Genomic DNA, 15,015 nt, shown 5'->3' with positions numbered 1-15,015 from the left:
TCCCTTCCAGCTCGAGTTGCTGCCCTTTCCAACAGCAGTCCTGGCACGTCCCCAGGCTCCTACACAGCAGCAATGCCCTGGTGTCCCTTGTCCCTCCTTCCCCAGGCACTGCTGAGCTGCAAACACACACAGAGCCCAGGCGAACCCAAGGTGCAGAGCTCCCTGCCCAGCAGCACCCTTAAACATAGACACACTGCTCTGGCTTGGGCATCTCACATCGCTGTGCTCGGGTGCTGGGTGCTGCAGGGCAGATGAGATGGTGGTGAGTGCAGGGTGACCAAGCACCCAGCCACGAGCCAGCCCTGCCTGTTCGCTATGGAGAAGTGCTTCAAGCTGGTGAGAGCTCCCTAGCAACAGGCACTGTTGGTGCTGGCTGCTGATGGGGGAAGAAAGGCCAAAGGAAGATCCGTGTAGGGAAGATGGGGGTGAAGGCTGAGGAGGAGGAGGATAAAGATACAGTGGTAGCAGGTCCCAGCTGCTGGTGGTGCTGGGATGGGGCCCAGGACAAAGCCACCAGGTCCTCAGGCTATGCCCAGCCCTAAATGAAGGGCACAGCAACGGTCGGGCTCCTGCTTGCCAAGGGAAACACATTTCCAGGACAGATCCACCCCCGATGGGTAACATCCCCCTCCCCAAAGCTACCTGCATGGCTGAAGGGTTTCAGATTCACCCATCTGAGCCCCACTGTGCTGTTCCCGGGGGCTTCTCCATCTGTTGGAGTGTCGCAGATGAGACCTATGAATGATGCTCAGAGCGCAGCGTTATCATCCCGCTCTCCCCAGCAGCCATTCGGGGGAGCACCACACATGGGGGACAGTTTATTTTCCCATTAAAAAAATAGATAACAACTTCACCATTTAACAGATATTACAGTCAAAACCACCACAACGTGCAGACTAAATACCGGCCTGTGACAATATTCCTGTCCTTGGGCAGGAGGGACGGAGGCAGCAGGCTGGGATGGGGGGAGGAAGGAGGCAGACAAGTTTCTTGTGGCCTCAGAGCCCTGCCAGGAGGCTCAGCAGGTACCGAACCCATCCACACCTCTCCACAGCCCCAGTGCCCTGTAGTGCCATGCACCAGGACATGCCTTCAACACCCACACTCCTGTCATTGCGCCAGGGCAACCTGCAGAAGCCCCTGCCTTCAGTGTGGGACCGCAGGCATCAGCTCAATATCCAGGACCTCCACAGAGCATCCAAGATGCTGCTGGGGCAGTTGTGGAGGTCACCCCACTTGTTCTGCCAGCTCCCAGAGGTGATGGGGTGGAAGGTGGCTTCTGGGATCAGACACTGGCCACATCCAGGGGTGGCCCTGGGCACTGCTGCTCTCCCCTAAAGTACCCTGACAAATCCAGGCTGCTCCCAGCAGCCAAAGCAGAGCAAAAGAGCTGAAGCCAAGCACCCTGCCCCAGCTCCCAGCACCCCGGAGCCAGCCGCGGTCCTTCCAGGAAGGGAATTGCCAGTGAAGGACCAGGACCAGGGTCTCTTTTCAGCCTCCCTGGAGGCAGCACGAGCAATGGTGTGGGGGGGGGGATCAGCAGCAAAGGAAAGGAGCTGGTTTCAGTTAAGACGAGGGAACAGGCCAGGAGGAAGCAGCAGGGACATGGGAACAACTGGTCCTGGATGGCAGGACACACACCGTTGGCTGCGGGGAGTCCAGCTCCAGTATGGGAGAGGGTGGATTTGGGGCTAACCCCAAGCTCACAATACCCAGAGCAGGCTCTGTCCATCAAGGGAGAGCTACAGCCCATGGACCGCAGGCTGCCAAGGACGCAGTCAGGATGGGTGGCAGGAAGGAAGGATGGACGGAGCATGGCTCCTGCCTGGGGCAAAGCGGGCACAGGGACACTCAGCGGGAATAGGGATGGGGAAAACCCATCCCGGGGAGCAGAGGTTGGCTGCAGGCAGCCCAGCCACGACCCCGCCGGGCTCTATTTCTGCATGTCGCACTGCAGGAGGAGGACGATGGAGGGGTCGCTCTTCGCTGCCTCCTTGAACTCCTCCAGGGAGATCTGGTCATCCTTGTCCTTGTCCATCTTTGTGAAGATCTTGTCGACGCGCTGCTGCGGTGTCAGCCCGTCTTGGTTCATCCTCATCATGATCACAGTCCCCACCATCTTGTAAATGGCCTGGAGGAACAAGAGAGGCAAAGGACCAGAGTGGGAATGTTGGATGGACAGAAGGTTCCAGGACAAGGTAGGAGAAAGAACCTTTGCTTTGTGGGAGCCAACATGCAGCTATGCACAGCTACATCAGATGCTCACCAGGTACCTTTCAGACAAGGCTCTGGGCAGGAAAAGTCATCCTTTAGTGCCAAAAGGACCCAACAGCTGGGAAAAGCCTGGGGAAAGCCAGCTACCCCCGCTGCTTTTCAGCACCGGTACCTCAATGATCTCCAGCATCTCCAAGCGCGTGATCTTCCCATCCCCATCCAGGTCGTACATCTCAAAGGCCCAGTTGAGTTTCTGCTCAAAGGTGCCCCTGGAGGTGACGCTCAGGGCACAGATGAACTCCCTGAAGTCGATGGTCCCATCGCCGTTCTTGTCGAAGGTGCGGAAGGCGTGCTGGGCAAACTTGGAGGCATCTCCATAGGGGAAAAACTGCAGGGAGGGGAGAAGAGAGAGGCAGAAATGAGGAGGGGGAGCTACAGGGTGTTGGAGCCCTGGAGGCAGCCCTCAACCCCCCGGTGGAGCCCACCTTGATGTAGAGCTGCTGGAACTCCTCCAGGTTGAGGATACCGGTGGGACAATCCTTGAGGAAGCCCTTGTACCACTGCTTCAGCTCCTGCTCGCTGAACTCCGTGCTCCTCACCAGGTCATCCAGCATCTCCGGGGCCAGTTTGCTGCTGTGCTTGCCCATGGCTGCCCCTGGGAGGGAAAACATGGATCTGACACGGCAGGTATGGAGAGAGCTGGTGCTCCCAGGCCCTCCCTCCACCCCGGCAGCTGGTTAACCCCACACCGTGATGCCCATTGCCCTCTAAAGATGGGACAAAGAAGAGGCAACGCACACCCTCCCTGGCACCACTGGCTTCACAGCGCCCAGCTGGTGGCCGAGCAGGGGGTGAGGACGGGCTGTGCCGTGGGGCACCGGCAGAGCCTGTGTCTGTGTGGGCAGGATGTGGAGCCGCTCCGATACACGCCGTGCCCGCTCCCACGCAGCCCCGGCTGCCAGCGCGGCACAGCCCGAGCACCAGATGGTTTGCCGAGAGCTCCTGGAGCTCCTCTCTCCATGAAGTTGAGCAGAAGTTAACCTGGAGCCTGACCAAGCTCCATCTCCCTTCCAAGCATCCCATTTCCTGGCCATGTGGGCGCAGGGGACAAGGGGGTACCCTGCGATGGGCACAAGCCTCCCCTCCACCCCCGCAGGAATGTGGGGCTCCCATCCAGCCCCCTCCCAGCGAATCCCGCAGGCAGAGGCTGCTTCCTGCCCCATCATCCCACCGGCATCTGTCACCGTCTGCTGTGGCAGCGCTTAACCCACCACCCCTCTGCAGCCAGCTCTGAGGAGACATCCAGACACCCACAGAGCACGACGCTTCCCAGTGATGCCCAGCTCGGCCGTGGGGCTGTAAGAGCCCTCCTGGCATCAGAGCCCAGCTCTGATCCGCAGGGACAGGTTAATCCCCACCATGTACCACACTCACGTCCTCCTGCATCTCCCACCACCGCGCTGGTTGGGGGGTGCAGCCCCTCACCAGCTCAAGGGGCAGCTCTTCCCGTCAGAGAACAGCAGTGAGGACCTTTGCTAGAAGCATCACACCACATCCTGCAAGCAAGCCCTTAAAGATGCCAGGACTCAAAAGCAGCATCCTTTGGTCCACAGACCTCGATTCCCTTCTGAGCAAGACCCAGCACAGGCCATACCAGGACAGGGGCAGCAGCAGGGACATCACCCGCTTGGCATGAGCTGCTCTTCCCAAACCACCGATAACATCAGGGGCGATGGGCTCTTGGTCCCAAACCGGACAGAGGAGGGGTCAGCACGGGTGTGCCCCCCCCCCGGGTCTTCACCCTGGGCTGCGCAGGGCACCCAGCATCACCCACCTGATCGGCACCCATCGGGGAGCAGGGGAGGGGATGGTCGGGGCGGCGGGGCCGGGGGCTGCTCTGCTCACCCGGGGATAGCTCCGGGGCACGGATCCCGACAGCCCCGGGGGGGACGCGGCCCCGGCGGCCCTTACCTGTAGTGCGGTGCGGGCGGCGGGGCCGGTGCCGGTACCGGAGGGGCCGCGGTCCAGCCCGGCGGCTCTGCCCGAGCCTCTCCCGCCGCTCTTGTAGCCGCGGGCCGCCCGCCCCCCCCGGCGGCAGCGTTCGCCCATTGGCTGGGAGCGCTGTCAATCAACCGAGAGGGGCAGGAGTCGGGGGTCGAGGTGGGATATTGGGGGGTATTGGGATGCTGGTGGAGGGAAATGGCACTGGGATGCTGGGGGATGCTGGAGGGGAAAGTGGAGGGAGATTGGGATGCAGGGGGGATGCTGGCAGTGGGATGCAGGGGGGATGCTGGCAGTGGGATGCAAGGGGGATGCTGGCAGTGGGATGCAGGCGGTGTTGGTTCACCATCAGGGATGTTGCAGGCCCTGCCTGCCTGGAGGTGCCAGCCTGGTCACCAGTGAGCAGAACCTTCCTGCACTCCCTGCCCTGTTGCCACTCGCTGCTTCTGCTTCCTCCTCCTCACTCTGCCACGCTTACCTGCCTCTGGCTCCTGCTCCTGGTGTGCCTGATCCCAAAGCATCCCAAAATCCTCTTCCCTTGTGCTTCGGGGCTGGCAGAGGCCATGCTGCCTGTATCCCCCTGCCAGGCACCCAGCAAGGCCCACGCTGAGGGGGCACACCGGGACCTCCCTGCTTGCCACTGAAGCACAGAGGGGAAAGGGCCCATGAAACTGCCCTGATCTCCAGAACCAAACGTGGAGTGTTTCCATGGCAATCACTGGTGGATTTTCCCAGTGACCTTGATCATCCCACCATGATCCCAGTGCCACCCTTGCAGCTGGTGGCTGCTGAGCTGGGATGAGCTGGGATGAAGCTGGGAACCACATCCTGGTTCCCAAGGGGGCTGTAGGATGCCATGGGGTGGTCCCCTTTCCCATTGGGGCTGCAGGGACCCATCATGTTGGGGGCATGGACACCCCCATGGCTGGACACACATCCCTGCACCATGCCTTTGGCTGGATCCCCACCTGGGCTGGGGTGATTCAGCCCCGCAGCTTTCAGGTCCCTCCATGGGGCACATGGCCCCAGAACCTCTCCATGAGCCACCTAAAGAGCACAGGGGATGAGCCCCCCCACCCAGGCACCCCACGGCTGGTTCTCTTGTGCTCAGCTCATGGGGCAGGCTGTGCCAAAGGGACATGAGGTGGCTGGAAGAGGTTGGGGAGCACCAGGCTGTGGGTCCACAGCGATGCTGTGGGGTGCTGGGGTGCACAACTTTATGGGGCTGTGACACCCCAAGTCCTGGTGCTGGGGAAATGGGAATGGCCTCACTGGTGTTCCCAAGCACCGGGCTGGAGCACCCGGCTGAGCCCAGCAACTAGATCAGGGCACCCCAACAGCCTCGCATGAGCCCAGGCTCAACTGGGATGTCGGCCCTGGGGCTGCAGGGGGGCACCAGCCTGTCTGGGCTCTGCAGACGGCGCTGGCTCCGCGCTGCCCTTTGCTCCCCACTCCCCAGCAGCATCACCCCAGCCCCGTGCCCCCTGCTCTGTGCAGAGCTCAGGGCCCCCCCGGGTTCCCAAAAGTCCTCGTTACCCAGCGGCGCTGCGGATGCGAAGGGCTGCAGCTTCCCCCAGCGGCTACGGGCTGCAGCAGCACGGCCTGGGGGGGCAGTGCCCAACGGGGAGGGGACAGCATCACCCCTTGGGGAGCAGCCACACGAACCCCTCCTGGCCTGGTGCGGGGAGGACCCGAGGGAGGATGGATGGTGCCGCCTGGCCAAAACGGGCTTCCGGGTCTGGTTTGTCCCCATGGCAGTGGCATGGGGTAGGTTACATGGCTGTCCCCCCCCCCACCGGCGGGGAAGCGGTGCCATCCATGGGCTGTGGTGGGAGCTAAGGACAACGTGGGGCTTCTCTCTCCGCGCTCAGAACTGGCTGTGACGGGGTCGGGGGGGGGCACACAGAGGCACCCACTCGGTGCCCCCGCGTCCCCCAGAACCACGCAGCAGCCCCACAGCGGGACCCGCAGGCCGGGCCTCGGCAGCCGCCGGCGCGCAGGGGGTTAAACATCCCCGTCTTGCTCACACTGGAGACGTCACCGTCACCCGTGTCGGGCCGGGGGGGTTATGGTGGTCTTTGTGGTGCGCTCCGCGCTGGCGCAGGGCTCACGGCGCTTCCCGACGCTCCGCAGCACCCGCAGGCAACGGCCGCCGCCTTCAGCCCCCTCCGACACGGTGAGAGACCGGACACGGGGGCCACCGGGCCTGAGACCGAGGGGGGGGGGTGTAGCAGCCGCTGGTTGTGTCCCCCCGAGACCCAAACCCGTGTAAGAGCCCCCCTTTCCCTTTGCACCCCCAAGCCCGGTGCCCCCAGCGCTGGCAGAATGGGGATGCGCGGTGGGTGCAGCTCCCCACCGCGGGATGATGCTGCAGCCCCGGGGTGGGGGGGGGACCTGGGTGGGTGCGGGAGCGTGGCGGGGTGCTGCGGCTCGGCTCCTGCGGTAAATCCTGCCCCCCACCTGCAGCCGCAGCGGCGGAGGCCCCCGGCACCACAGCGGCCCCGCTCGGGGGGGGGGGGGGGGGGGCTGAGCCCCATGGCGGGACCCACTTCTCCCTCCAGCCATGGAGGTCCCCAGAGCCGGGGGTGACAGCCCCGGGAAGCCCCAGCTCCACCGCGATGCCCGGGCTCATCCTGCGGCAGCATCCGGCCCCGGCACCCCGGTTCCCGGGATAAGGTGTCCCCCCCCCCATTAAATAATCCTTCAGGCACCGCGCTTCTGACCCAGCGGCGATGCCAGCGTGGCCGTGGTTGGGGGGCAGAGGCAGGAGGGGCTCAGTGGCGGCTGTGGGCACCCAGCGGTGCCGGGGGGGGGGGGTGAAGGACGTGGTGCTGGCTCAAGGGAAGGGGCACCCAGCCCCAGGCCGGGGAGCGGCGCTGCACAAGGCTGCGGTGCCCACAGTGATGCTGCGCTGGTGGCAAAGGGGCACAGCCCCAAGACAGCCCCGGGTGACACCAGAATGGCCTGATCCAGGACATCGCTACCCCTTTGGGGTGGCCAAGAAGGGCTCCGCTAGCATGGGGGGAAAGCGATGCTCCTGGGCGCAGGATTTGGCCATCAGCTGGGATGTCCCCATGGAGGTGACACCCTCCATGGGGTTCCTATGGGGCAGGATGCTCGGGGGCAGCAGTGCGGGGTGGGTGCCTCTCCCAGCAGATTCGGGGAGCTCAGTGCCCCCAGTTCAGGCTCGTGGCACTGGGCAGCAGCACTGGTGCAAGCCCCTCGCCTGCCCCAACGGCACCCCGGGGGGGATGTGCTGTGGGTCCCCGGGCCAAGGGCCGCCGCGGGGGTAAGCACTGGGGCCACGGAGGGTGCAAATCGGGGCCCGAGCCCCAAGTGGAGCCGTCCCTGCAGACCAGGGGGGCTGCAGCCATCCCCATCCTCCCACCCAGCACCGAACCCCCTTGCCACGGCTCAGGCCTCCAGCCAGGGCAGCCTCATGCTGGGGACGGTGGGGGCCTGTCCTTGCCCCCTCCCTGGGCACAGGCAGGGTTCAGCAATGACAAATCTCAGCCCCAAGCCGCCTGTCAAGGACAACGGTGGCACCAGCAGGAGCTCAGCGTGTGCGGGAATGCCAGAGGAGCGGGTGCGAAACTCCCCCCGCTTCCACTGCTCTGGGCACCCCAGGGACCCCCCAGCACCATCCTGCGGGGCCCAGAACCCCTCCAAAAACCCCAGCACCCGGCAGGATGAACCCCAGGCTCACTGCACCAGGGCAGCCCTCGATGCCTTTGTGCCGCTCCGCAGGGCACAAACACCCAGCGCACACGGGGAATTAGAGGCAGGGGGTGCAGAGGGGAACCGGGGTGCTCTGGCTCCCCAAAAGCAGCCTGGGTTGTGGCACCAGCCTGCTGCCCCCCGTGCAGCCCCAGTGTAAAGCCACTGCTTCCCCGGCCCGGGAGGAGGAGGAAGGCAGAGCCATCACTGTTGATGCTCAGGGGCTGAGCTGGGGCTGAGCGGGGAGCTGCTGCTGCCTCCTTCAGCTCTTCCTCTCCCGTTCCCTCACCACATTAATTAAACCCGAGTGCTTAATTACAACTTGCTGGATCCCTCAGCTGCTTCCCAGGGCCAAACCCATGGGGACAACTCCGACCCCCCCCCCATCCCCTTAGGAAACGTTGGAGATGGGGGAACGTGGGGAGCATCCCGGCACCTGCAGGATTTGGGTTGTGGCTCAGCAGCAGCATAAAGGGATCTTCATGTAACGCGTGGAAAAGAGCAAACCCAACCAGCAGCGCCGGGAATGTCATCCCGGGGGGCCTTGGCCTCTCCAAGGGAAGATGGGGACAGATGGCTCAGCCCCGGGGTTGTCCCCGAGCTGTCCCAAGGGGATGGGGATGCTCAGCCGGCTGCTGGCAATAAGAAACGATCGAGGTCAATCAGATGAAGGCGGTGGCAGGGTGCGGGATGGGGGACCCCCGAGGGCATGGGGTGCCCATGGGGTGTCCTGACCATCCTGCCTTCCTGCCTGCAGGTCCCTGCCAGCCCATGAAGTGACTCAGGCGGGTGGCACAGCCCCTGCTCCTGCCATAGCCGCCGCACCGGGCACCGAGGTAAGGACCGGGGGCCGTGGCTGTGGAGCAGATGGGATGCTCCGGCGCGGATGCCAGAGCCTCAAACAGGGTCTGTGGGGCTGAGATCCCAATTGGAGCCTTACCCTGCCCATGGCGGGTGCCCAGCGCCGTCAATGGGGGAATTGCCCATGAGGGGAACCGGGGCGCCTTGTGGGGGGGGGGACGGGACACCCATTTGCACCCCGCGCCCCGCTCCCCCTTCCCTCCCCGCCGCCGCACTCGGTGCCGCTTGAGCCGCCGCTCACACCGGGGCTGGGGACCGCGGGGCCGGGCGCAGGTGGGTGCCTCGGTGGCGAGGGGCGGGGGGGGGGGGTCCGGCCGGCGGTTGCCGGTGCTGCCGCACTGAGCTGCGCTTCTCTCGCTCAGGTCCGCTGGCCATGGGCAACCTCATAAAGGTACTGGGCAAAGACTTAGAAAACTGCCCTCATTTTTTCCTGGATTTTGAAAGTAAGTCCCGGGAGCGGGGCGGGCCCGGGGGGGGGGGGGGGATCCGGGGCCACCGGTGCGGCTGCTCCCCGCACCACGGGGATAGGCACCGGTGTGTCCCCGAGCAGCTCCGTGTCCCCAGGCGTGCCCCACAAAGCGCCGAGTGGGGCAGGGGAGCAGGACCCGTCCCTGCCCCATCCCTGAACGTGCGGGGGGGCGGCCCTGGCTGAGCCCCTGTGTCCTGGCAGCGGGACCCGGCCCGTGAGGACCTCAGCCACTTGCGCATCGCTGTGGGGCGGTGGCACCGGGGGGCCGTGAGGGACAGGAGGGAGGCCGGGAATGCCGGGGAAGGAGCAGGGAAGGATGCGTGCGCCTGTGCTGCAGGACGGGCGGTGCGGCGGTCGCAGCCTGCACCCGAGGAACCGGGGTCAGGGACCCCAGTTCAGCCCAGGGGCCCTGCCCCGGCTTCCCGCTGGCCCGGGCTAACTGGGACACGGCTCAGACCTTCCCGGCTGGACACGGGTGTACGGGAAACGGTGGCCGCACGGCAGAATCGGGACCCGGCGCAGCCCCGGGCCCCCCCCACCTTTTGCTTCCTCTCCCCACCTTCCTTAGGGGCACGGCCCAGAGCAAGAGTAAGGGGGGGGTAAAAGCAGCGCAGCAGCAGCCGCTCGCCTCGGCCCCTGCTCGTCACAGGCACCTCCGGTACCGGCACGTCCCGAAGCAGCCGGGCTGGGGTCACGCAGCCGCCCCGCTCCCACGGTGAGGGACCTTCCTGGCTCCTCCTGCGGCCCCTGAGCCTTCGCCCACCTCCAGCCCCCTCCGCTGCCCCTCCACGGGGACGGGGCTGGGGGGGCTCCCCAGGACCCCCGTGTCAGGGCTGGCTCTGCAGCCGGAGGCGGGGACACTCCTGCAGCCAAGACTTGAGGGACTTGCTCCCCGCTTCGCCCCGCGGCTCTCGGCTCTCTCCTCCCCCTGCTCCCTCCTCTCCATCACCCCATCCGCCAGCGCTCATCACCATCGGGGGGGGGGAAGAGGCTGCAGCCGGGGCCGGGAGCAGCCGCGGGGTCACCCCCGAGCCCCAGGGAGCCGTGGGGCGGGGGGGGACGGGGGCTTCGGCCGCCGCCGGCCGCTTCCCGCAGCCCAGCGCCTCTTCCCCGAGCACCACCTCACCATCATGCTTTTTGCCTCTTGTTTCTTCTCTTGCAGGTTTCACATGGGGAACCTTCTAAAAGTGTTGACTTATAACGAACTTGACCAAGGCCCTAATTTTTTCCTTGACTTTGAAAGTGAGATGGGATTTTTATTTCCCTTTTTCGTTCCGTACTACTCCTGAGTTCCACATCCTCACCATTTTGAGTTCTTTGTCCCCGTCGCCCATCGCATCGCGCCCATCCCAGACGTCCTCCCCCCACCTTTGCTGTCCAGGGGTCTCCCCGGGGAGGGGGGGGCCGCGGCCGCAGACCCATGGCCGGGGGCTATCGCTCCCCACCCCGGGGCAGTTTGCAGCCCGTTGGGGCTGGGGACTGCTCGAGAACCCCCCCCCCTCCGTGAGCAGGACCACGGTCGCAGGGCAGCCAGGACTCACCCCCACCCTCCCCAGCCTCTGGCTTGGCTCAGGCTTGAGCAAGGAGATGGACGAGGGGGAGAACCCCGCCAGGAAGGGCTTTGGGCCGGCGGGGGAGCCGCGGGACCGGGGCGCTGCTCCCCACCGCGGCTCTCGCCTCTCGGGGCCCCGCTCAGAGCCCTCCGGGTTTCTCTCCCCGGGGCGCTGCCCTGCAGATGCGCAGCCGACGGCGGCCGAGACGGCGGTGTGGAACCAGGTGAACGCGGTGCTGGAGGAGGCGCAGGCCGTGCTGGCCGAGCTCCAGTCCTACACGGGCGCGGGGCAGGAGATCCGGGAGGTGGGTGCAGCCCCGGCGCCCGCGGCCGCGCTCCCGTTGTGCGCTGGGGCAACCGCGGGTGCTCCCCCCTCCGCAGGCCATCCAGAACCCCGCGGACCCGCGGCTGCAGGAGCGCGCCTGGGGCGCCGTCTGCCCGCTCGTCGCGAAGCTGAAGCGCTTCTATGAGTTCTCCCTGCGCCTGGGTGAGTGCCCCCGGCCCCACATCCCCCCGCCCTGCGGGGAGCACACACAGAGCCCCAGAGCGGTTTGCGTCGGAAGGGACCTTAAGACCATCCGGTTCCTCGCATTGGACCGTGATGTCCAAGGCTCTGTCCAACCCGGCCTTGAGCACTGCCAGGGATGGAGCATTCACCGCTTCCCTGGGCAACCCATTCCAGTGCCTCAGCACCCTCACAGCCTCTGTGGCTAACCCGAACTCACCCTGCTTCAGTCTGAACCCATCACCCCTTGTCCTATCCCTACAGTCCCTGATGAAGAGCCCCTCCCCAGCATCCCTGTATCCCCTTTCAGACACTAGAGCATCCCCCCATTGCATCCCACATCCCTCTGTGGATGCAGGAGCGGGGCAGAGTGGGGGGAGCCCTGGCCATGGGGTGGATGCCGCACTGCCCCGTGCCTCAGTTTCCCCAGCTGGGGACATGCAGGGGGGACCAGCGGTGCTTTGTCCCCAGAGAATGCGCTGCGGAGCCTGCTGGAGGCCCTCACCAGCCCCCCGTACGCCCCGACCCAGCACCTCGAGCGGGAGCAAGCCTTGGCCAAGCAGTTCGCAGAGATCCTGCACTTCACCCTCAGCTTCGATGAGCTCAAGGTACCTCCCCATGGGGTGGCTGCGGGCTCTGCACACTGGGACCCCCATTCAAACCCCAGGAGCCCAAACAGCCCCTTGGGACCCCCGAGGCTCCCCTCAGGCTCTGGCCGTGGCTCCTCACGCGGGGCTCTCCTCCACAGATGACCAACCCTGCCATCCAGAACGACTTCAGCTACTACAGAAGGACCATCAGCCGAAACCGCATCAACAACCTGCAGGTGAGGGGGGGGGGGGTCCCAGGGCAGGGCATGGCTCTGGGGGGGTTCCACCACCCCAACACTCCCCTCATCTCCCCCGCAGCTTGACGCGGAGAGCGAGGTGAACAACGAGATGGCCAACAGGATGTCCCTGTTCTACGCCGAGGCCACCCCCATGCTCAAAACCCTCAGCAACGCCACCACCAAGTTCGTTTCCGAGGTGAGGGGGGACCCTCGGGGTGGGGGAAGCCCCCTCCAGCCCCAGCACCACACGGGCATCAGATGGGGCTGGAGGTCCCATGGAGGGCCAGGAGGGGAAACAGCACCCGGGACTTGTTGGGTTTCAGAACAAGACGCTGCCAATCGAGGACACGACCGACTGCCTGAGCACCATGGCCTGCGTCTGCAGGGTGATGCTGGAGACCCCGTGAGTACCCCACAGGGGTTGGGGGGCACATCGGGGTGCTGGGGTCCCTTCTCCCCCCCTCCCCGGGCTCAGCCAGCCCCTCTCCTGGCACAGAGAATACCGGAGCCGCTTCACCAACACCGAGACCCTCCTCTTCTGCATGCGGGTGATGGTTGGCGTCATCATCCTCTACGACCACGTCCACCCCGTGGGGGCTTTTGCGAAGACCTCCAAGATCGACGTGAGTGGCAATGGGGTGCACCGGGGCGGGGGGTCACTGCCATAGAGTCATAGAATAGTTCGGGTTGGAAAGGACCTTAAGACCATCCAGTTCCAACCCCCCTGCCATGGGCATCCCAATGTAGATGTGATGCCAAGGTGATGGTCCCTATGGGAATGCCTCTGAGCTGGTCCGGAGGGGAACTCAGCGAGGAGGAGGATGGGGAGGAAGGGACCAGCCGCTCTCGGCACATCCGGGCTCTCACAGCCTCTCTCGCTCCCCCCGCCAGATGAAAGGCTGCATTAAAGTCTTGAAGGACCAACCCTCAACGAGCACCGAGGGGCTCCTGAACGCTCTGAGGTGAGGAGGGGGCCGGGGGCTCCCCCCCACCACCACCACGGTGCAGGGTGGGGGGGGCAGCGGCAGAGCGGGCTGGGGTGCCGGGGGGTGACTGTGCCCTCTCTGCCCAGGTACACCACTCGGCACCTCAACGACGACACCACCTCCAAACAGATCCGGGCGCTGCTGCAGTGAGCACGTCCCCGTGTCACCGATGCCATGACCATAGCGCTCATCCTGTACGGAGGGACGAGGGGCAAGGAGGGGTGCACCGAAAGGCAGAGAGATAAAAGCAGCCCGAGGCCGTGCCCAGGGAAACCCCTCCTCCCAAATCGGCCCCCGCTGGACACGAGGTGCGGGTGGCACCGTGGGGACACCGCAATCAAGTGCTGGGGCTGGGCAGGGTCACCCCTAAACCCATCCTCATCCCGAGGAGGAGGAGCAAACATCCCTGCAGACCTGCGCTGACCGGTGGCGACGGCTCGGTCTCCCCTCGTAGACTTTTAATGAGAGCAATTAAATCTCCACTCATCTTTTCTTTTCTACATGGATTTATTTGGGTGTGAAATAAAACGACATTTACTCTGCTGGTGGCTGGAGCGGGGCCGTCTCTGCTGCGTCCCGTCCCAGCCCCCTGCCCCATGCTGGATCCCTGTGTCCCATGGGCGGGACCACATCCCCCTTCCATGGCACTTATCCCTGCTGGGACAGACCCCATCTCCGGCCATGTCTCAACCCTACAGTGACACCACCAGGAGCTCCTGGAGGGACATGGAACAGGAGCTGGTCCGAGGGGCCCCCCGCCATGGCTGCCCCCCAAGCCAGCCTATCCAGGACACCCTCCATCCCCAGCGCTCCATCAGCTCCAGACTGGGAGCACTGGGAGGCTGCCGCTTGCCTTTGCCGGCAGATGGCCCTGTGACACCGCGACAAAGCAGTCCCGTGCGTCCCCCCCCAACCTTGTACCAGCTCCGTTGTGGGGGGACCCGCTCAGGCTGAGCCCCCGACCCGCAGCACAGGGCCCAGTGCCAGCGCTTGGCAGGGCTCTCTCAGCCCCATGGGGACAACCCTGGGATGCTCAGCCCAGCAGCCCTGGGGTCACTGGGGTTGGTGTCCCATCACCGCGCTTCCTGAGGGCCTTCCCGACGGGAAGCTGCCAGCGCTGCTGCCCCACAGCCCCCTGCACCGCCGGGGCCCGTGAGCACCCTGTGTGTGGCACCCGGACCCCACAGCCCTCATGCCCGGTGCCCGTGCCTCAGTTTCCCCACCTGTGCAATGGCTGCATGGGCAGGGTCCCCCTGGACACCCCCCTGCATCGCTCAGGGTGCCAACATGGGGACACCATCGCGCCCATCGCAACCGGGCTCAGCCCCGTGCCCACCAGCACGGCAGCCCCAGGGGACGAGGAGGTGGGGGCAGACCTGGCAGCCCTCATCCTGCTGGATCCCGGTGTTTTCCAGGCCCGGTGCCAGGATCCTTGCCACCAAAGCCGCTGCGCTCCAACGCGGCACCACCTCAGCAAACAGCTCCTTTTATTTCCAGGCTCTTGCAGCACACGTTCCGTGCCTCCCGCCTGGAACGCTGCCGAGGCCTGGGTGATGTGCCACGGGATCCGAAGCGCCCTGCCCCGCTCCCAGCCCTGGCAGCGGGCAGAGCACCTCCATGCACCAGCCGTGCCTCAGTTTCCCCACCCATGAGTTACCTTTGCTCTGGTGACCCCAAGGGCTCGCTCCCACTGAGCCCGTCCCCAGGGGCTCCGCAGCACCATGATCCCACCTGGGAACGGAGGAGGAGGCCAGGACGCGGCTGGGTCCAGCGGCTGGGTCCGATGCGTGCCTGCGGGATCTGCGGCACATCCTGCATCGGCGAGGGGGTGAAATTCCCCATGGGAGGCGCGGATCGGAGCATTTCACAGCCAAAACAGGG

At 65.3% G+C, this 15,015-nt stretch overlaps 2 protein-coding genes across 3 annotated transcripts; one reads left to right on the top strand and one right to left on the bottom strand.

Moving 5' to 3' along the window:
• Positions 1-598: 598 nt before the first annotated feature.
• Positions 599-4,287, bottom strand: HPCAL4 (hippocalcin like 4). Its single transcript, XM_065697748.1, has 4 exons — positions 4,186-4,287; positions 2,700-2,869; positions 2,387-2,602; positions 599-2,131 (listed from the first exon to the last, which is right to left on the bottom strand). The coding sequence occupies exons 2-4, from the start codon at positions 2,859-2,861 to the stop codon at positions 1,934-1,936; spliced, it is 576 nt and encodes a 191-aa protein (XP_065553820.1). The 5' UTR covers positions 2,862-2,869; positions 4,186-4,287; the 3' UTR covers positions 599-1,933.
• Positions 4,288-9,933: 5,646 nt separating this feature from the next.
• LOC136023277 (CYFIP-related Rac1 interactor B-like) lies at positions 9,934-13,595 on the top strand. Of its 2 annotated transcripts, XM_065697580.1 has the most exons (11): positions 9,934-9,977; positions 10,425-10,504; positions 10,998-11,119; positions 11,196-11,301; positions 11,791-11,927; positions 12,068-12,145; positions 12,228-12,344; positions 12,472-12,551; positions 12,645-12,771; positions 13,040-13,110; positions 13,221-13,595. In XM_065697580.1, the coding sequence occupies exons 2-11, from the start codon at positions 10,432-10,434 to the stop codon at positions 13,282-13,284; spliced, it is 975 nt and encodes a 324-aa protein (XP_065553652.1). In that variant the 5' UTR covers positions 9,934-9,977; positions 10,425-10,431; the 3' UTR covers positions 13,285-13,595. The 2 variants fall into 2 exon arrangements, with proteins under 2 accessions (XP_065553652.1, XP_065553651.1); XM_065697579.1 differs by lacking the exons at positions 9,934-9,977; positions 10,425-10,504 and having other exon boundaries at positions 10,850-11,119.
• The last annotated feature ends 1,420 nt before the right edge of the window (positions 13,596-15,015 follow it).

Source organism: Lathamus discolor, chromosome 18, assembly GCF_037157495.1.
Source record: "Lathamus discolor isolate bLatDis1 chromosome 18, bLatDis1.hap1, whole genome shotgun sequence".
Taxonomy (NCBI): Eukaryota; Metazoa; Chordata; class Aves; order Psittaciformes; family Psittacidae; genus Lathamus; species Lathamus discolor.
The sequence above is the reverse complement of the archived record's forward strand: the minus strand, read 5'-3'. Positions and strand labels throughout refer to the sequence as shown.

What these genes read in the sequence shown, in the direction of transcription:
- HPCAL4 (XM_065697748.1), bottom strand. Translation starts at nt 2,861, where the DNA reads ATGGGCAAGCACAGCAGCAAACTGGCCCCGGAGATGCTGGATGACCTG. An exon ending in TCCAGCAGCTCTACATCAAG is followed by an intron (nt 2,603 to 2,699) that starts GTGGGCTCCACC and finishes CCCTCCCTGCAG; the next exon opens with TTTTTCCCCTATGGAGATGC. An exon ending in AGATGCTGGAGATCATTGAG is followed by an intron (nt 2,132 to 2,386) that starts GTACCGGTGCTG and finishes TTGTTCCTCCAG; the next exon opens with GCCATTTACAAGATGGTGGG.
- LOC136023277 (XM_065697579.1), top strand. Translation starts at nt 10,850, where the DNA reads ATGGACGAGGGGGAGAACCCCGCCAGGAAGGGCTTTGGGCCGGCGGGG. An exon ending in TGAGTTCTCCCTGCGCCTGG is followed by an intron (nt 11,302 to 11,790) that starts GTGAGTGCCCCC and finishes CTTTGTCCCCAG; the next exon opens with AGAATGCGCTGCGGAGCCTG. An exon ending in AGGGTGATGCTGGAGACCCC is followed by an intron (nt 12,552 to 12,644) that starts GTGAGTACCCCA and finishes CTCCTGGCACAG; the next exon opens with AGAATACCGGAGCCGCTTCA.